The 22270-nt window shown below is 38.5% G+C and overlaps 1 protein-coding gene across 1 annotated transcript; it reads right to left on the bottom strand.

Annotated features, from left to right (window-relative positions):
- Positions 1-1163: 1163 nt before the first annotated feature.
- Positions 1164-14909, bottom strand: LOC117341557 (adenosine receptor A2a-like). Its single transcript, XM_033903421.1, has 2 exons — positions 14478-14909; positions 1164-3285 (listed from the first exon to the last, which is right to left on the bottom strand). Exon 2 carries the CDS (start codon positions 3267-3269, stop codon positions 1920-1922), a length of 1350 nt encoding a protein of 449 aa, XP_033759312.1. The 5' UTR covers positions 3270-3285; positions 14478-14909; the 3' UTR covers positions 1164-1919.
- Positions 14910-22270: the final 7361 nt, after the last annotated feature.

Here is a 22270-nt window from a genome sequence, read left to right as displayed (position 1 = left end):
ATCGTTCCATAGTATAATACACATATAATGATCCGAATTAACGAATGATAACAATTAAAATTACAATATTTCATATAACAAAAAATGCTTACCAGGTATATCCAGAGTAAAGTAGATAGTGACTGGATCGTGCTCTGGAACCGTCGAGGGAGGGAATAGGTGAGAGTGAGGTAGGGAGCCGCAGGTAACTGATATTTGGTCAATTGGTCCGTGCCGCACGTGCACATGCATACATACATACTTACATTCCTAACACTACCCATACGCGCGTTATTTCACTAGACAAACATCAAATACAGGTACACACATATTATATTGCATTATTTTGAATTATTTAGGGACAACACTAGATTAGAAGGACATTTACAGAAATAGGACATACCAAGCTCAAATGTTAAAAGGTAAAAGACTAAAACAAATACTGATATATATTGCTGGCAGAGCCATCATTTGTTATTTTGTAGTTTTATTGCATGCAAATAATTAAGTATAAGCGATTTAGAAACAGATCAATCATCCAATAGACACAACATTATTAAAGGCCTCGTGCGTCTGTTTTAAATCGGATCACTCGATCATAAAATACTTCACAGTGAAAGGTTGGTCGGAGACATGACAAAAGGCACGGTCTTCCTTTCGTAAGATACAGCTAGGGGGAATGTATGTATGACCAATACACAAACGCAATAGGACAACTGCTTCCCGACAAATTGTTCTACTTTTCTATATTATACAGATGGACAATGCAATTAGTAATAATTATGTTGATATAAAATATAGCAGAAACTGAAAATACAACATGAAAGGACATATATTTAAAATAGAGCACGCATCGAAAAGGAGTTATGATATTTAAAACATACGACATCACAAAATAATTTAGTTATAAGATGCATGTTACAAGCAGCAAACAGATCTCAAGGTATTTATAGCCAATAAGTTATGTTATCAGTTTAAACAAGCACGTTTTATTTTCGTTTTCACATCCGAATCTTTATATAGTGATATAACTCAACTTCATACTACCAAATGCAACCAAATAATTGCTGTCACCAGATCTATTTTCACGGTCAAAAGACATCACTTATCAGTAAATATCCATCGGATGTATTTGTCATCTGCCATTCTTGGCATATTTGTTGGGGGGGGGGGGGGGGGGGGGGGCTGTATTTCGCTGAATAGTCTTGTTGGGAAAAGAAATGCTGGTAGCTTTTCTGCTTAACCCATCCCGATGTTACAAAGGAATCTGGTTTGTCATTACAATTTTTAGCCAATCTAGCCCGAAGGGCTTATGCCATGGCGCAACGTCCGTCGTCCGTAAACATTTCCTTTAACTCGCTACTTGTCCTGAACGATTGAATGGATTTCGATGAAATTTGGTTCTGGAGCATTATTGAGCACATGTTGTATAAATGAAGGATGTGGCTCATTTTTGGACGGGGAGAGGAAATATTAATTGGGGAAGTATTGCAAAAACAAACAATTAAAATATCCTTGAAGAATGACAGGATTTGGTCCACCTTTGGTTTTTTAAACCAAAGCGGGAGGTGCACGAAAACAAAGGAAAAATGATTAAAATATAACTCAAAGCAATTTGCCATGATTACTGAAATATCCAGGTGAGCAATGCAGACCCTCTGGGCCTCTTGCTTTCAATGTTTCGTTGTAATTTCATCCACAGTCCAATTCCCCAAAAGGTATCGCACTACCGAAAACGTCCAACTTCAAAGGACAACCTGGGAGTTCCAATTCATTTCATGGTAGATGTCCCGCGTATAGTATCTGGCGATTTGTCGACTCTTAATGCATAAAAAGGTTGGTTTGGTTGCGCCAATCTTAAAGGAGTGGAAAATAGGCAAGATCTGGCGGCACGGTGATAGCATGTTGATTGCTTTGGTGACTGGAGCCTTGAACTTGTATCAGACAAGGGAATCCAGAAAGATTTCCTCGACTGCAGAACATGCGGAAACGGTATCGTCAGGAGTTGAAATATCGGTATCCCAAACACTTTCGGCACCGCCTTGAGAAGGAGAAGGACCAATTTGAAGATTGGAATGGTCAGAAGAAAGGCTGCATATTTGTTCATTGTATGAACAGGTGCCGGAGTGTGAACAAATTTTAGCTTCCGCACTATGTTCTTCGACTGGGGATTTCCTTTTACAGGGAGGTATGTGTTCATCTTCAGCGGGAGGTACAGCAGGCTGTTTGGATATTTGTTTACCATAGAGACTGGCGCATGACGTTGTTGTAGGTATTGCTATTTTGTTGGACGGATAGTGATCATGCACATAACCAGCTGAGTTAACCGAGGACCCACTACGTCCATTTTCAAGAAACGGTGCTTGAAGCATTTTCTTCCTTTGTAAAATGCTATTTCTCATATCTTTATTGAAATAGCAAAATATGTTTTTTAACTCAAGACGGCATTCTTTGAATCGCACGGAGTAAATGATAGGGTTGATTAAGCTGTTGGTAACAAAAATTACCTGAGTCACGTTCCTGATTGTGCGCGTGGGCAAAATGGTATCCGGGTAAACGAAATTATATATCTTTAGAATGCTGATTGGTCCATAGCACAGAAGGTATGCAAAGATGACAACCCCAATCACAAGAGTCGACTGGAACATAGTTAATGCGTATTCCTTCATACTCACTCCTAAGTCTTTTGTTTTCCTTAGATGTTTCCTAATATTGATGTAGATGGCGATATAACACACAGAGATCGTGACAAAACATACCAACATTGGAATTATCATGAAGAGCGCGTGCGTTTCACGATCATAATCTATCTGATCCTGTGAGACGCATGTATAGTTTTTTCCGTGGAATGACACCGGTGTTAAAATAAACGAAAAAATCCAAACTACAACACAAAAAGCCTTCGTTTTCTCTTTGGTGATAAATGAACTATGCCAGCGGTATATACTGGCGAATCTGTCTATCGCAAAGGCAGTCGTGGTGAAAATGCCTACATATGCTGTGAACCGGGGCATCATTAGAACTATGTAACATGGGACAGTGTTCTGGGCAACATTGCTGGCGTAAGTCAGAACCATAAACAACAGATTAAATCCAACACATGTATCAATGGCTGTCAAACACACAGCGAACTGTCGAAGTTTGGCCTCCATGTGTTTACACCGTAGTAATGCAGCAGCCGAGAAGGCGTTGATGACTATAACTAAGGCACCTAACGGCATCAGGAAAGTTTTTAAATCCACTGCCTTTGTTGTCGAGAACTTGAATGACGTGTTGTTCAGGTTATCCATGATTTCTGTGTGGCGACTGCAACATAAAATTAATTTAGAAGTTAGTAATTGGTTGTTTAACGTTTATGTTATCAACTTTATTATCTCTCTCGTTCATGTAAACACGATTATTTACTAGTTAGTTCATCAACATTTTTGGTTGAAAACTGGCAGATGTTATTAATGGTATGTCTGTGTAGCTTTTTAAAAATGGTAGTTGCTGCTCCTGCTTAGCGCTCAGCATATTAGGAGTGGAACGACTGGTTCGCCCATTGTCAGTATAGTGTGACCGGGTGGGGTGTGCTGCTGGGTGTCTTCGGCAGTAAGCTTCAGTGAGGTAGCACTATAAATCGGCAAAAGTTCCGGCCTATCACAAGGAGACTTAACACGAACATACCGCAGCCTCCCAAAACACACATACGCACTCACCACACGCATGCACGTCGCACGCACGGGAGACCTTCCTTAAATGACCTTAGCTGTTAATAGGACGTTAAACAAAATAAGCCAAACCAAACCAAACATACAGTCCTCCTGACATTTTAGTTGGATTTAATCTGTTTCAATTCGCCGTCATATCGGTGACCGACACACACACACACACTGTATGAATCTAGCGTACATGGTAAGTCGTCCTTAAATGACAATAGCCGGTGATAGGACAATAAACAAAACAAAACCAGTTACCATGTTAACTGACAACCAATCACAATAGTGTAGTAAACAAAAGCCTCTCGCCACTGGGGACAGACACTTCGCTACGCTATTTAAAGAAATACCAATACTTTTATATATGTTTAATGGTATGGGTTGTATTTTTGTTTACTGATACGATTTTTAACCATTTATATGTTGTGTCTAGTTTGGTGTAATTATTTTTGTGAACGTCCTTTTCTAGTGTTTTGGCTCTAAATGACCTCAACTGTCGACCCTCGCCACGTACATACCGCAGCCTCCCAAAACACACATACGCACTCACCACACCCATGCATATCACAAACACGGGAGGTCGTCCTTTAATGACTTCAGCTGTTAATAGGACGTTAAACAAAATCAAACCAGACCCCAAACTGTCTACCTACGCTACACTGCAACTTGCACTCAATGTACTCCCCGAAAGACCATCCTCTAATGACCATAGCTATTGGTAGGACCAAACCGAACCAGAACTGGCGTCCGGGAGCCAACTCATGATATTCTGGTTGGTGGTTTTGTGTGACGTAATAGCGAAACCATAATTCAAACTACATAAACAAAAATAGATGTGCATGGAGACTAATTGCAAAGTAAAAAAAAGTAAAATTATTCATTTTGTTCAAAAAATATATTTGACCATCGTCATGTATTGTCGTAATCATCATGCAGTTACATGTACGTTGTGAAATAAAAAGTCTAATAACAAGATACAGTCATTTTAATTGACAGAATAGGAAATTAATCACGATTTGGGTTTAAGTTATGGCCTGATTACGAGTAGTTTCCGGCTTTATGTTTGTGGGAACGACTATCTTGTCCTCATAAATCAATTTTCAATAGCAAATGTACGCATTGCTTTTTGTTGTTTGGCGTTATTATTATTATATTCATTCCATAGCGATGGGGAAATGTTTTAATAGGGGTATTTAAAATCAGAGGTTTACGTATACGGAAACGCATTTGGATGGGACCAATCATTATTCATAACATATACTTATTGTCTATTATAATTTCTAAAAAACGTACATCTTAAACAAATACTTCCGCGATTCATATGAGTGATTGTAAAAAATGGAGTGACTGAATCGATACAATATCTCGACGCCTATCTGCATGCGTGACTTTAAACGCACGGTCATTACACGCGGCTAAACGTGTTCCTGGGTAAACGATGGGGGTCATTTTGTGTATCACAAGCCGAGCCCGATTCCAATTATTGAGTCCGAGTTTTTGTGATTATTTTCATTTTGTCCTCAGTGACTACCACAATTCAAGTTTTTCGTCTTACCATGCCGATAGAATTGGCTGGGGTTTTTTTGTTTTATGTTTTTTTTACTTTTGGAATCGATAATATTCAGTTTCAAAGAGATGATTTTGTGTAGCCCGTACCCCCACTCACTCTTCTGTTTTGGAAAATTACTCTATCACGTGACATGTATCACGTGACAAACACTGCGATTTATCAAATCAATGAACATAATTTCATAAAATATTGAATATTTTCACAAAATATTTATCATATATTTGTAAGTACAATGTATTCAAATTAGTTCGGTGACTGGTATGTGCCGGGGTCCTGGGGTGACGAGAATGATCGTATTCGCCCCAAGGGGCAACAGAGCGACGATCATCGTCTTATCGCAGCAAGAAAGCAATATTCTTTAACCCCCAGCTCCTCGTTAATAGTAGTATACACTGTGTGTGAATTCATTGTAATATTGTTTAAATACGTTTAACTGGTCCAATGACCTACATAAACACGACATTGTATTAGGGATGTCGGTTCGGTGGAAATCGTTATTCGTATATTCGCCACTATACACCAGTTCTCTATACCTACATATGTTGTCTTCTCGTGATCATTCGTGTCAGTTGCATAATTGTAGAAATGTAAATCACTTTTATACGCCCGTCAATGACGGATCGTATTTTGGTATAATAGTAATTTTTTTCCTTGTTAGCGTTCTCTACCATTTATTTATCAATGGATTTTTATGAAATTTGCTACAAATATTCTATGGCACAACAAACTGTTCTTAATAACATCTTCATGCAATGAAAGAGATATCGAAAACGAGGCTATGAGAGGCTCAATCTAATTAAAATCTAGATGGTCATTCTCACTACGTTACATGAACTAGCTGTTCATGTAACGTAGTGAGAATGACCATCTAGATTTTAATTAGACTGTGAGAGGCTGAAGTGTAAATAAATATGGCTACCATCGATTTCTAGTTCAGTGAAAGATCTGACGAGTGACGAAGACTTCCTTTGGTTTCGTTGAAGAATTGATAAAGAAACGAAGCTGCACTTCAGGAAAGGAGCAAATTAGCTCGAACGAGTTCGTGTTACAGAATTTCGCGATTATTTTTTAGCAGAGTTACGCCCTTTCATTGCCAAATATGGTCATTGTGTGGAAAATGCAAGATTTTTTTTTATATTTTTTATTCAATTTCTCCAATATTTTGCAGAATACAACTAGAAGCATTTATGTTTAACATATACATTTGTATTGCGTTTTTTTGGCTCGTGTTCCGACTATTGGCATAACGTCATCGCATATTTGCTCAGATAAAGCTAATTATTTATTAACAATTCTTTGTTAGCACTCTCATACCTTTATTTATCAACACATTTATATGAAACTTGCTACAAATATTCTATACCACAATACCTCCATCGAGGTCGTGTTACGGAACTTTCTAGACTTTATTAATATTTATAGTGTACACAAAAACGAAAGAAATGTAAACAAAATTGGTCTGTTTTCACTTCCCGGTTAGTTCATTTCGGACCAGGTGAGCTTATGCCATACCGTGTCGTCCATCCGTCCGTCCGTCAACAATTGACTTCTTCTTCATAACCACAGATCAGAATTTAACCAAATTTGTTCAGAAGCATCACTATGGGATGGGGACTCTAAATTGTACAAATGGTGGGGCTGATCCCCCAGGGGCCTGAGGGTCGGGGCCAAAATGGGCCAGTATAACTATATTGATATTAACGACTTCTTCTCTGAAACCGAGCAATGGATATCGCTCATATTTGCCTGGTAGCATCACTATTGGGTAGGGATTCAAAATTGTACAAATGATGGAGCTGACCTCCCAGGGGCCTGAAGGGCGGGGCCAAATGTGGTCAATTTGGCTATATTGATATAAGAGACTTCTTCTCTGAAACCGAGCAATGGATATTACTTATATTTGCCTGGTAGTATCACTATGGGGTGGGGGATTCAAAATTGTACAAATGGTGGGGCTGACCCCCGGAGGTTCGGTTTGGACCCCCGGAGGGGCGGGGCCGAGAGAGGTCCATTTGGCTAAATTGATATGAACCACTTCTCCTCTGAAACCAAGCAATAGATATTGCAATACATGTAAATTTACAATAATATGACATTTGGTAAACATGCGTGGATATACAGAGGGATGAAAGTATCATAAAGATGTAAACTTATATTTGAATTAAAATATCTATTCAGGGGAAAATACGAAATTGATTCTTTTGATAAAGTTACATAACTTTTTTAATTTGACATAACTTTTTTAATTTGGCTAAATTGATATGAACCACTTCTCCTCTGAAACCAAGCAATAGATATTGCTCATATTTGACTAGTAGCATTCCCTTGTGTTAAGGATTCAAAATGGTACAAATGACGGGGCCGACCCCCTGGGGGCTGAGGGGCGGGGCCAAAATGGGTCAATTTGGTTAAATTGATAAAAACAACTTCTTCCCTGAAACTAAGCAATGGATAGCACTCACATTTGTATGGTAGCATGGTCATGGGGCGGGGATTCAAAGAAACTCAAAGAAATTCAAGAAACATCCTTGGCGGAAGGGGAACATATTTTGCATAAATGGTGCCTCTGTATAAAACCAGGGAAGTGATGGGTAATGTACGATGTGATAGTTTTATTACCTGTGGTCTGTAAACGCAAGTTAACCTTGGCTTGTATTAAGGAAGGTTGTTATTACATTTCACATGTCTAGTAATTATTCAAAACCTGTATATTTACCAATTATTTCCATATTATTTCGCGGAAGGAATCATCTAGATATAGTGATTCGGTTGAAGTAAATATGACCGTTCACCGTTTAGGTTTAGTTTTTTTAACGTCCTATTTACAGGACTCGCCAGGTTTGGAGGTGGAGAAAAGCCGTAATACCCTGGGAAAAACCACAGACCTATGGTCAGTACCTGGCACCAGTACCACGTAGGTTTCGAACTCTTAATATGGTGATATTCCTCGTGAGCTGAGGAATTGTCCTCATCTGACGAGGAAGTCCTCACGGGACGAGGACCGAAGTCTATAAAAGGGCGGCAAGCCATGCATTTCGTCAGTGCTGGCCCGTCGGCATTGGATGTACATCCATACTCGTATCGCCAGACGTCAGAATAGATACAATGTTAGTATAGATAGGGGCGATAACTCGTGCGTACTTATCACACAGCGGATTATTTTTACAATTATATACAGAAGTGATGGAATAGTAGTATTTAAGCCTATATAGAGTACATAATCTATATAATACCAATAGTCTAATCGTTGATATACTCTGTGGATCTTTATGCTTGTACACAAACTAGAAGCTAGTTACCTACAAGAGTGAAATATACTCTATGTGGAAGAGGTGTGGTACTGGGGTAATTATTTTATTGTGTGGCTGAATTACTATTAATTTTTATCTTAATAGATGTCTAGTGATAGTCATTAAGGATTTTTACTGGTATACATACCTTAAAGTTGATTGTTTACAAGAGAGCGGAGACTCTTTGTGGAAGAGGTGTTATACTGGTATTTAAAAGTCCATTATCTTAATATAATTAAAACCCACTGAGTTATTTGACTGGATTCGCTGTCTGAATATAAAGTCGCAAAGTTTGAGTATATCCTCGTAGATTATAAGACTCTTTCATATGTGTATATGGAGGATAGGGATATTCCACCCGAGGGGTCACAAAATGTGGTGAAACCCTTTCTTTCAAGCCTCGGGTTATACCACATTTTGTGACCCCTCGGGTGGAATATCCCTATCCTACATACACACATAATGAAAGAGTCTTTTTCTCATATCATTACCAAATTTCTGGCGAAAGTGTCCCTCAGCCATCCATTTTCTTCAATTTTTTAATTTCATTATTTGATGTTTTTACTAAAAATACTTGTGATATTCTGAAGATCATACCCGATTTAGGCAAACTAAGTTTGCACACAAATTTCATTCATTTTGTGGTTAAGTGATGAACGAATGAACAATTCGCCGATAAAATTTGCCGTAACGTGACCGACTTTTACGTGGCCGTGATCAAATTGTCAACGTCCGAGAAAAAGGAGTTCTATCAACAATACTGAAAGCCAACGCTGAAATGAGTTTTCTAATTTTGCATATAATTTGATTTGAATCTCGACATATTTAATCATTTCACGGAACACACTGTACTTTTTAATGCCAAGTCACATTTTTAGCCCACCATCATCAGATGGTGGGCTATTCAAATCGCCCTGCGTCCGTGGTCCGTCGTCCGTCCGTCCGTCCCTCCCTCCCTCCCTCCCTCCGTCCGTCCGTCCGTCCGTCCGTCCGTAAACAATTCTTGTTATCGCTAATCCTCAGAAAGTACTCAAGGGATCTTTCTCAAATTTCATATGTAGGTTCCCCTTGGTGCCTAGTTATGCATATTGTATTTTGGGACCGATCGGAAAACAACATGGCCGACAGGCAGCCATCTTGGATTTTGACCATTGAAGTTTGTTATCGCTATTTCTGAGAAAGAGCTGAAGGGATCTTTCTCAAATTTCATATGTTAGTTTCCCTTGGTGCCTAGTTATGCATATTGCATTTTGGGACCGATCGGAAAACAACATGGCCGACAGGCAGCCATCTTGGATTTTGACAATTGAAGTTTGTTATCGCTATTTCTAAGAAAGTACTGAAGGGATCTTTCTCAAATTTGATATGTGGGTTTCCCTTGGTGCCTAGTTATGCATATTGCATTTTGGGACCGATCGGAAAACAACATGGCCGACGGGCAGCCATCTTGGATTTTGACAATTGAAGTTTGTTATCGCTATTTCTAAGAAAGCACTGAAGGGATCTTTCTCAAATTTCATATGTAGGTTCCCCTTAGTGCCTAGTTATGCATATTGCATTTTGAGACCGATCTGAAAACAACATGGCCGACAGGCAGCCATCTTGGATTTTGACAATTGAAGTTTGTTATCGCTATTTCTGTGAAAGTACTAAAGGGATCTTTTTCATATTTGTTATGTAGGTTCCCCTTGGTGCTTAGTTATGCATATAGCATTTTGAGACCAATCGGAAAACAACATGGCCGACAGGCAGCCATCTTGGATTTTGACCATAGAAGTTTGTTATCGCTATTTCTGAGAAAGTTTTGATTGGATCTTTCTCCAATTTCATATGTAGGTTCCCCTTGGTGCCTAGTTATGCATATTGCATTTTGGGACCGATCAGAAAACAACATGGCCGACAGGCAGCCATCTTGGATTTCGAAAATTGAAACTGGTTAACACTATTACTAAGAAACTAATGAAGGGATCTTCCTGAAATTTCATATGTAGGTTCCCCCAGGTGCCTAGTTATGCATATTGCATTTTGAGACCAATCGGAAAACAACATGGCCGACAAGCAGCCATCTTGGATTTTGACAATTGAAGTTTGTTATCACTATTTCTCAGAAAGCACTGAAGGAATCTTTCTCAAATTCCATATATATAGGTTCCCCTTGGTGCCTAAATCTTAAATTTTATATATAGGTTTCCCTTGTTTGAAAAGTACTAGAGGTTTCTTCTGAGTTTACACAGATTAGTAAGACTTAGAAGAAGAGAAAAGTAGAGAAAGATCAATCTGACATGGAACCTATGAAGAACATTCAATGGTGGGCGCCAAGATCCCTCTGGGATCTCTTGTTTTTCATAAAATACTATGTCACTGCATGACGTCACGACTGTCATTGGAATTCCATTCATAGTTCAAGGCTATTTAGAGTGATGTCGATATCGATCGCCATGACGCGGCGATGTTTCGTGGCTGGTAATTTTAAATTCATTGTGATTTTGGCAACTTCATGTGTGAACCAGCGAACAGTGACTCGATACGAGTATTCGATCTTTTCTGTGACATAGGATTATATGTGTTTAACCGGTTTTCTTGATGGAATGACGAAGGTAGGTCCGTCGATAACGATGATCATATTGAAAGGCTAGGATGACAGTTTTCCTGGTTACTCTATACAAATATAGACACCGAGTTACAATTAAAATAAATATTTTTATATGAACATCGAGGGGTATCATTTTTACCGAATGTTCGTTCTTTTAAGAGCCAATTCCCAACTTCCAAATACACAGGTTACTGAGTAGGCCTAACAGTTACTGACAGTACAGTAGAGTAAACAAATTCCAGGCCACGTGCTGACGCAAACGGAACCATTTCATCGGTATTTTCTTTTTTAGATTTTTTTTTATGTGTGGGTTTTATTTTACTTCCTGTCATTGCCAGGTGATTGTTTGTGTTTACACTTTTTTTAATGACAAACCTGTCGGGTAGGCCAGTCTGTACAGTACTGTACTGTAACTGTTACAACAGGCCTGTAGGCATAGTCTACAGTAACGGAGTTATATGCTCGCTCAGATGAAATGTCTAATCGTTTAACCGTGTAGCCCTATTGGTTTATTGCTGATATGATATATAGTTAACTTATCTCAGAAAGTATGTATTTTATAGTTAAGTCCAACGTTTCAAAACCGACATCGACGATAAGGACTGTCGGATGTAAACACAAGCAGACGACGTTGTAAGAGTTGTCCCCCTTGAACGCAGATTACTCCGCGCGCGTGAAATGCTATGTAAGATAGATTTATCTCACATAGCTATCTTACATGGGCAAACTCTATCCAACATGGCGAGATATGAGAGAAATATTTTATACATCAGATATTAACGGTTAAATATTATTTTTTGTTATTTCAGTTTTTTACTTATTTATAGATTAAGTTAATTGTATATTAAGCTGATACTTTGGTGTGAAGGTTAGTGATTTATAAGTCATTGAGAAGTCTAGTGATATAAGTCATTGGAATATCCAGTACTTTGATTGGTTGTTTAGCAGTGATTTTTTTGGCATGGATTTGGGGCCGAATACAGGCCCCTTCCCCTAAAGAAAATTTGCTGTATTTTCCCAATTTTTAGTTCATATTTTCCCTTGTTTGTTAATAAATATGAAGAAATGTTGATCATGTAACATTTCACATAATGTTTTCACAAGCCAATGCTATAATTGATTGATCATAGCTATATTATGCTTATTCAAAATGATATTAAACCATTGACTTGATTATTTTTGAGCTTGGAAGAAAGTACATTTTTGCCGAAATTAAAAAGATATGGCTATATTTTCCCAATTGTAAAGGTACAGGCCCCTGTATAATTAGGGTAAGAAAATCACTGTTTAGTGATCTGATGTACTGGTCAAACTGTAATATCACCTGGGTTTCTTTCAGATAATATTACATATTAATGAAGACAGAGAGGGAGTCGTTCAGTATTTGTATTTGTAAAGTTCCAGTTAAAGTAAATTATTGTCCCTTATCATAACCTGTATTTATTACAATTGTCTAACGTGAAAATATCAGTTGGTATTGTTATATTGATGATATATCGAATTATAGATTTTCAAAGAGGTATGGCGCATATTGGCCTGTTTCGACCTAATGGTGACCGTTTTCAAAATAAAAAAAAATATATTATTAAAAACTTAGTTTTTGAATACAAACTTTAAATCTATAACATATAAAATTTCTTATTTGCGAAAAAAATTGTTTGTTCATTGCAATGGATATTTCATTAAATGACCGTAAAGTTGAATCATCGGGCTATTTGCAACTTTCAAGGGGGGTTTTCCCGCATTTATATCATTTTTTGACATAGAGCGCATCGGAAAACCAACTTTTACAATGTCCTATTTAGTCTATGTACCAAAAGACAGCTAAAATCCTATTCTTAACAAGAGATCCCAGAGGGATCTTGGCGCCCACCATTGAATGATCTTTATAGGTTCCATGTCAGATTGATCTTTTCTCTACTTTTCCCTTCCTCTAAGTCTTACTAATCTGTGTAAATTCAGAAACAGCCCTCTAGTACTTTTCAAACAAGGGGAACCTATATATAAAATTTAAGATTTAGCGATAATGGCTGTCTGTTGTTTTCGGATTGGTCCCAAAATGCAACACCAGGGACCAAGGGGAACCTACATATGAAATTTCAGAAAGATCCCTTCAGTACCTTCTGTAAAATAGCGATAACAAACTTCAATTGTCAAAATGCAAGATGGCTGCCTGTCGGCCATGTTGTTTTCCGATAGGTCTCAAAATGTAATATGCATAACTAGGCACCAAGGGGAACCTATATATGAAATTTGAGAAAGATCCCTTCAGTACTTTCTGAGAAATAGCGATAACAAACTTCAATTGTCAAAATCTAAGATGGCTGTCTGTCGGCCATGTTGTTTTCTGATAGGTCTCAAAATGCAATATGCATAACTAGGCACCAAAGGGAACCTACATATGAAATTTGAGAAATATCCCTTCAGTACTTTTTCAGAAATAGCGATAACAAACTTCAATTGTCAAAATTCAAGATGGCTGTCTGTCGGCCATGTTGTTTTCTGATTGGTCTCAAAATGCAATATGCATAACTAGACACCAAGGGGAGCCTACATATGAAATTTGAGAAAGATCCCTTCAGTACTTTCTCAGAAATAGCGATAACAATATTCTGGATTTGTTTTTATCTTAAAATACATAAACATGCATTTTACTTTAAGTTTTGTTCACGTATCCTATATTGATTAAGTGACGTACTTGAAATGTTTTGTAATTGTCATTGCTTTAAAAGCTCGTAGCTGAATGGCAGAGTGCCTGAGACTTTTAACGTATCCATTTCTGTAATTAATTCGATCATATCGTCATGTTTATTACACACTAGAAATACATTATAGACTGGGCCACAGTATTTGTAATTGCGACCTTCTAGACTTAGCTTGTCGAATAGATGGACACCATGCAGATAGTCCAAACTGGTGTAAACTTTAACTGTATTGAATAGAAGTAAAATCATGTTAAAAAATGTCTAGTGTATGTCTAGTGTATGTACAAACCAACCGGTCTTAGCTACTGATAATACGTTATACAATACAACGCAAAACACAATGAAATTGTAAGTGGTGAATTGAATGTAATTCACAGAGACTGGTCTCGCACTTCTTTGGCCCAAAACATTAAAACAGTATCTTATTCCATAGTTCATCTCCCTGGTATATCGAGTACATAATATATGATAGTTATCCTATTAATGATATGGGATATTGGAGGTGATTCATACGATCCTGACACATGTACAATATAATCGGTACGGTAAAGATTGATATCAAAACCAAACTAACAAAAACGATGAAATAAACAAAAATAGAATTTTGTTCCTGGAATTAAGAGGATTAATGTTTTTACTCACCAGAACAATTATATTAACTTCACCGTTCTGTTGTAGTGGTTCTGGTTACAAAGACTGGTATAATCCCGCCGCTGACCAGTGACGTGTGTTCTCGTACAGCACAGTAGCACTAATGGACAACTACTTGGTCTTACAAACATGTCCAGCTTTGTGTTGACCTTTTCCAACACTCGCACTTTCTGTTCTCATCACCACCTACACTCCCAGTCTCTTTCACCACCCACACGAGTCTCTGTCCCCTATCAACACCCACATAAGTCTCTGTCCCCTATCAACACCCACACAAGTCTCTGTCCCCTATCAACACCCACACAAGTCTCTGTCCCCTATCAACACCCACACAAGTCTCTGTCCCCTATCAACACCCACACAAGTTTCTGTCCCCTATCAACACCCACACAAGTCTCTGTCCCCTATCAACACCCACACAAGTCTCTGTCGCCTATCAACACCCACACAAGTATCTGTCTTCTATTAACACCCACACAAGTCTCTGTCTTCTATTAACACCCACACAAGTCTCTGTCCCCTATCATCACCCACACAAGTCTGTCCCCTATCAACACCCACACAAGTTTCTGTCCCCTATCAACACCCACACAAGTCTCTGTCCCCTATCAACACCCACACAAGTATCTGTCTTCTATCAACACCCACACAAGTTTCTGGTCCCTATCAACACCCACACAAGTCTCTGTCCCCTATCAACACCCACACACGTATCTGTCTTCTATCAACACCCACACAAGTCTCTGTCCCCTATCATCACCCACACAAGTCTGTCCCCTATCAACACCCACACACGTATCTGTCTTCTATTAACACCCACACAAGTCTCTGTCCCCTATCATCACCCACACAAGTCTGTCCCCTATCAACACCCTCACAAGTCTCTGTCCCCTATCAACACCCACACAAGTCTCTGTCCCCTATCAACACCAACACAAGTCTCTGTCCCCTTTCAACACCAACACAAGTTTCTGTCCCCTATCAACACCCACACAGGTCTCTGTCCCCTATCAACACCCACACACGTCTCTGTCTTCTATCAACACCCACACAAGTCTCTGTCCCCTATCAACACCCACACAAGTTTCTGGCCCCTATCAACACCCACACAAGTATCTGTCCCCTATCAACACCCACACAACTCTCTGTCCCCTATCAACACCCACGAGTTTCTTTCCCCTATCATCACACACACACAAGTTTCTTATCCCCTATCAACACCCACACAAGTTTCTTATCCCCTATCATCACACACACAAGTATCTGTCCCCTATCAACACCCACACAAGTTTCTGTCCCCTATCAACACCCACACAAGTTTCTTATCCCCTATCATCACACACACAAGTCTCTGTCCCCTATCAACACCCACACAAGTTTCTGTCCCTATCAACACCCACACAAGTTTCTTATCCCCTATCATCACACACACAAGTCTCTGTCCCCTATCATCACCCATATAAGTTGCTGGTCCCTATCTTCACCCACACAAGTCTCTGTCCCCTATCATCACCAACACAAGTCTCTGTCCCCTATCATCACCCACACAAGTCTCTGTCCCCTATCAACACCCACGAGCCCCACCATAAGTACACGTATACCTGTAGTAGACGAGACCTAGCAATAGGCGCCATTTCGGCAGTAAATAAGTAAATCACTAACTCAACTTTAGCTCTTTGAAATCCCCTCACCTAAAATACTGAAATAGATTGACCGTCGTTTTTCAATCCCCACCAAAATCAAAACCATGAAATATGAAAAACTGCGTTTTTTTTTCAAATTTCCTTATATATTTATAGATTTTCTTTTTGTGAATGATTCCTATGTTACTAAAAATATATCAAAAGTTACTTCTTTTCTTAGTTTGATAAGCAAACATAAAAACACCTCGTATCAAACAAAAGTTAAATCTTTTCTATGGTAAATCTACATGTTTCTAATAAAGATACCAATCAAATCACTAACAGTAACATTTGTACCCGTGGACACGTGTTAATAAGTCGCCATTGACGTATGGTATATCACACATGACCAGGTGGGTCCTACCTATCAGGTCACACCAGTCATCCGCTACATAATTAACACCTTGGGCTCGCCCATGCTATAAACTGCGTCCCGGATTTTGACCAAAGTATGCTATTCGGTACATGTACATACCGTTGTTCAACACTCTATTGTCAACCAAGTTTTATACGTGAATTCGCTTGATTACAGTATTTACGTAGATTCAGTGCTGTATTAGTGTTGGACGTATGCCGAGGAAAACGCCCTGGTAAATTATTGAGTAATTGCAATTATTTTTCGGGAAACGGAACCAAGGCATCCGCTATCCATATAACACGTGACTACCGGCTTACCATTCTTCTGATCAACCGTTCAAGCTAAAAAGAAAAGTACCATTTACGACATTAATTAAAGAGAAGTGTCATTCACCAGGGTTAGTTATAGAGAAATACCATTTACCAGGGTTAGTTATAGAGAAATACCATTTACCAGGGTTATAGAGAAGTACCATTTACCAGGGTTAGTTACAGAGAAGTGTCATTTACCAGGGTTAGTTATAGAGAAGTACCATTTACCAGGGTCAGTTATAGAGAAGTACCATTCACCAGGGTTAGTTATAGAGAAGTACCATTTACCAGTGTTAGTTACAGAGAAGTACCATTTACCAGGGTTAGTTACAGAGAAGTACCATTTACCAGGGTTAGTTATAGAGAAGTACCATTTACCAGGGTTAGTTATAGAGAAGTACCATTTACCAGGGTTAGTTATAGAGAAGTACCATTTACCAGGGTTAGTTATAGAGAAGTACCATTTACCAGGGTCAGTTATAGAGAAGTACCATTTACCAGGGTTAGTTACAGAGGACGTACCATTTACCAGGGTTAGTATAGAGAAGTACCATTTACTCAGTCGGTTAGTTAGAGAGACGTACCATTTACCAGGTTAGTTATAGAGAAGTACCCATTTACCAGGGTTAGTTACAGAGAAGTACCATTTACCGGGTAGTTACAGAGAAGTACTCATTACCAGGGTTATTTATAAAGAGTACTCATTTAACAGGGTTAGTTATAGAGAAGTACCATTTACCAGGGTTAGTTATAGAGAAGTACCATTTACCAGGGTTAGTTATAGAGAAGTACCATTTAACAGGGTTAGTTATAGAGAAGTACCATTTAGCATTTGACGTGGCATCCTTTCTAACACAATAAAGATTAAATTTGGCACCCTTGGTAATTCACTAACGATAAAATGTGGCACCCTTTGCGATACACTGACAATAAAATGGGCCACCATTTGTAATACAAATACGATTAAATGTGGCATCCTCGGTTTAAACACAGTTTTATTGTCTTAAAACAACAAAAAGGATTAGGTAAGTTTTTACAACTTAGTTAGCCTTCTCCTAACTTAAATACATTTTACATACATAACGGCTGCCTTGTACATTTAAACAGAATTTAGAATTAAACAAATCGACTGAACTAATTCGTTGTAATTGTTGACAGTTGTTTCGCTGTACCCTGAACTACTCAAGAATATTAACCAATGTTTTCACACAAAAACATGGTGTAATTTTGTTGTAATCAAGACATCTAGAAACGGTCTGTATCTTAATGTACTTACATACAAAGGTAAAAGTTTAAGGATACAAACCGTTTCTAGTAGTCTTGATTACATCCTTGACACTTACGATAAAATGTGGCGTAATTTTTAATACACTTACAATAAAATTTTGCACCCTTTTTAATACACTTAAGACAAAATATGGCACCCATTTTAATACATTTACGATCAAATGTGGCACCCTTTTTAAAATTAACGAAAATTTCAAAAGCATCTTCTCAAAATCCAATTATAGTATCAAATCTTAAGTATCAAAAGTAGACCTACCCTTCAGTGACGTCACAGACATGAGTCCGGCGATCCGGCGTCCGGCGATCCGGGCCCTTGATTATATTCACGAATAGTTACATCTGGTTTAATTTTCAAGTCAGCTGGGAGATAAATGTTTAGGCCTACAGCAGGATGCGGTCAAGAGGTAAAGGGGGACAGTTTTGTAAAACTGAAAGACTAGGTAAGGCTGATGCTTTCAAAGAAGTGAGAACATAAAGATGGTCCATTGAAAACAAGGACAGCGCCGATGTATCACATAATGTGCCAATGTGTGACGACCATATACAATGTAGACTTAGTTACACAGTCTCGGCGAAGACAATTTATATCAAGTCAGGAAGAGGTTAGCACATCTCCAATTTATGGCAATGTAGAACAAGAGGACACTTCATGGCGCACTGGCCGACGCATAGTGGAAGTTGAGAACTTTGGCCGATGCTCTGAAAGCATGTGCACTTTGCGGCAACCAACAATTATGTACTCCATCTGTCAGATTGTATAGGGGAACGTAAGTTCGGCCTTGCGCACTTTACATGTGAGATGTTGTTATTCAGAATGCGAGGTAGTCAACTATATTCCAACCGCGGGTAGACACGGATCAGAAAAGTTACTTAAGGTACTTCTATCAGAATTGTTAATTCACAACCCTGAGGTTTGCCCCTTGGAATGCGGAAGACTTAACTATAGTCTATATAGGGAAATCACATTTTCAAGCACAATTCGTCTATTTTCTTTGGAAATAATTCCAACTTGGGTATAATTAGCTGCACATATCGGCCCCGTCGGACCCCAATGGACCGCTTGGCGGGGCTAAAAAGAGTAAAAATGACAGAAATTGAAAAAAGAGACTTCCTTCATAAGAAGCCTTTACGATTTTGTTGGAATGTAATTTGATTTTGAAGGTATGCACATTTCTGCCCCGCCTAGACGATACCCTTATAATAATCCGAACGCCAGCTTCGTAAAAGGCAAAGTTTTCTGAAAATGGGTAATGTTTCTCTCTAAAAAAATGAAATAACAACCTTATTGTGAAAATAGAAATGTCCAAGGATTTTATATATAAATAACTAACTCATTAAGAACAATGGTACTTGAGAGGAAGCTTACCTAGACAGAAAATGTCGAGAATAAACGACCCTTAGTCCTGTTTACATGTATTATATTAATCTAATTATATGAGTTTGTATGCCTACCAGTAATGAAAGTAACGCCGAAATGTACAGACAAATGACAGTTTGTTCACAAATACCACCTGCCTTTGCGGTTATTAGTATGGGTCGAATTGAGAATTTCATGATTTAATACTTGAAGCACTTTGGTTTCCCTTGAGAATAAAACTGCCGTATTAATTTAAAGATTATAACGTTTACTACTTGGGGAAAATACATATTTCCAACAAGTTTCATTTTGGCGATACACTCTTTATTCAAACGACGGGATATCCCTTTATATAAGAAACCAAGGCTATTCGTAACAAACTGTCCAGTTTACCCGTGTCATCGTCAATCCTAGCCGGATATGCAGCCCACCTAGCCTCGATATGTCCCGTAATATTTTGGACAGTTCCCTGGAACGTCCCAGAAGGAAACGCTGTTCTGCTGGATTTCCAGTGTTTAGGAAACCCTTTAGTGGTAGATTTATAAAAAAAAAAAAACCTTGTGTATGTCAGATACATCGCTATTGAATCCAAAACTGCATAAAGCAAGTGTTTGTGTAAATATACTTCATTCGTGAAGTATGTGTTATTGGTTAACTTGTTGTCGCGTGGTTGATTACTTTCGAGTATAATATTGAAAATGAGTTGTTAAAGTCTCACAGAGAATCTACAGTGGAATGGTCTGGTGTTTCACTCAGGGATATGTGTGTGTGAGTGTTGGGGAGGGTGGGGTGGTGGTGTTTTCTCCAGTAGAGTGTTTCGTAGGAAAAAGGATGAGAAGCTCGAGTCTGACGTATCTTACGAACGTCCTTTGCAGATCTTCTCCCATTTCGCTAAAACTTGAAGTTTTATGATACTAGTAAATAACAAAACAAGTTGCTCATCGCTGACTATATCTAATTCAGGATGTCGCCTTTTTGTAGAGGTCCACACAATGTCAGCTCTTCCCAAAGATGGCCACGCACAAAGATAGTACCTTTGTTGTATATGCTAGTAATTAACGTATGAATCTATTTCAAATCATGTTGAATTGTTACGACCAACCCAATATGGTGAAGACAGTGGCAATTTATATTATATACTGCATAATATATACTAGTAGTATTACTATTATAAGGAACGACATCTCTGTTCGAAATTGGTAATTAACTCTTCTGTCAACTTCTGACGAATTGTACATGTTATTTATATCAAGTTAAACTTCGAAATGCGTTTTGCACGCGCTGCTGTATAGTGAAGTGGTTGTAAATGTGATCACATGATCCTATGTCACGGAGGCCATTATACTTGGTACAGGGGCTTGGCACGATTTTATAAAAGATAGTCCGCATATATACTTATTATAGTGACATAATATATATATATATATATGGACTATCATTTATAAAATCGTGCCAATCCCTGTGGTACTTCCCCGACCTGTGTTACATATACATGCAACAATACCACGAATCAATTCGCCTGGCAAATTAGCGACTACGTTTTCGTTATTTCCGTTGAGTCATGGCGCTTTCCGCAATGTAGTTGCAAATTGACGATAATAAGCGGGGGCGAAAGGACAACGGTAATCGTCCTGTCAGGGGACAAAACGAAACAACGAAATAGCAGAAATCAGTAATCATACTGGGGGAAATTATCGTGGCCGAATGGCCTTCCCGTATTTAGCATAAATTCCCGCATTTACAGTTTCAATGCAAAGTATTTCATCATCATGACTAATAAATCGTACACTCAGTGATTATATAACATTATATTGGAGAAAAGCTTGGTTTTGGTTTATTTTGTTTAACGTCCTATTAACAGCCAGGGTCATTTAAGGACGTGCCAGGTTTTGGAGGTGGGGGCCACTACGGCAGCTGTATTATGATAGCTGTGATAAGACATCATTTATGAAGTTTTATAGAATTCAATCCTATACACCTTGAAGACAATGATACAACTGTAACCCCAGAGACCCGACAGCCCACAATGCGTCTGCTCCTACATCTGAACTTATACAACATTTATATTATTTTGATACCCAAGTCAGACTATGGCAAAGAAAATCTATGGAGGAGTTCACGATGATTTTTTTTTTATTTCAGATCATGCATGACCTTTGATAATTAAAACTTTTAGGATGCCCACCCAAGTTTGATAAATGCGACCGTGACCTCAGGGATGTTTAAACCCCGACTACACATTTGCATACCAGTGTATCATCATGTAAAATTTCAGAAAAAATGGCCTCCTGTAAGGAATCTGGATGTATAGTCCTGCCTCTGTCCTTAGTAACAACGACATTGAGTTTGTCCTTAGTAACAACGACCTCGACCTCGCCCTAGTAACAACGACCTCGACTTTGTCCTTAGTAACAACGACCTCGACCTAGTAACAACGACCTTGACTTTGTCCTTAGTAACAACGACCTCGACCTCGCCCTAGTAACAACGACATTGAGTTTGTCCTTAGTAACAACGACCTCGACCTAGTAACAACGACATTGACTCTGTCCTTAGTAACAACTACCTTGACTGTACATTGTACTTAGTAACAACGACCTTGACCTAGTAACAACGACCTTAACTTTGTCCTTAGTAACGACCTCGACTTTGTCCTTATAGTAACGACCTTAACTTTGTCCTTAGTAACGACCTTGACTTTGTCCATAATTTTTTTAATCTATATTATGCATCTGAATTTCAGTGTATCACCATATCAAATCTCAGAAAGTTAAGTAAGTCAGGTCCTT

The sequence above is a fragment of the Pecten maximus genome, chromosome 13 (genome assembly GCF_902652985.1).
Source record: "Pecten maximus chromosome 13, xPecMax1.1, whole genome shotgun sequence".
Taxonomy (NCBI): domain Eukaryota; kingdom Metazoa; phylum Mollusca; class Bivalvia; order Pectinida; family Pectinidae; genus Pecten; species Pecten maximus.
The sequence above is the reverse complement of the archived record's forward strand: the minus strand, read 5'-3'. Positions and strand labels throughout refer to the sequence as shown.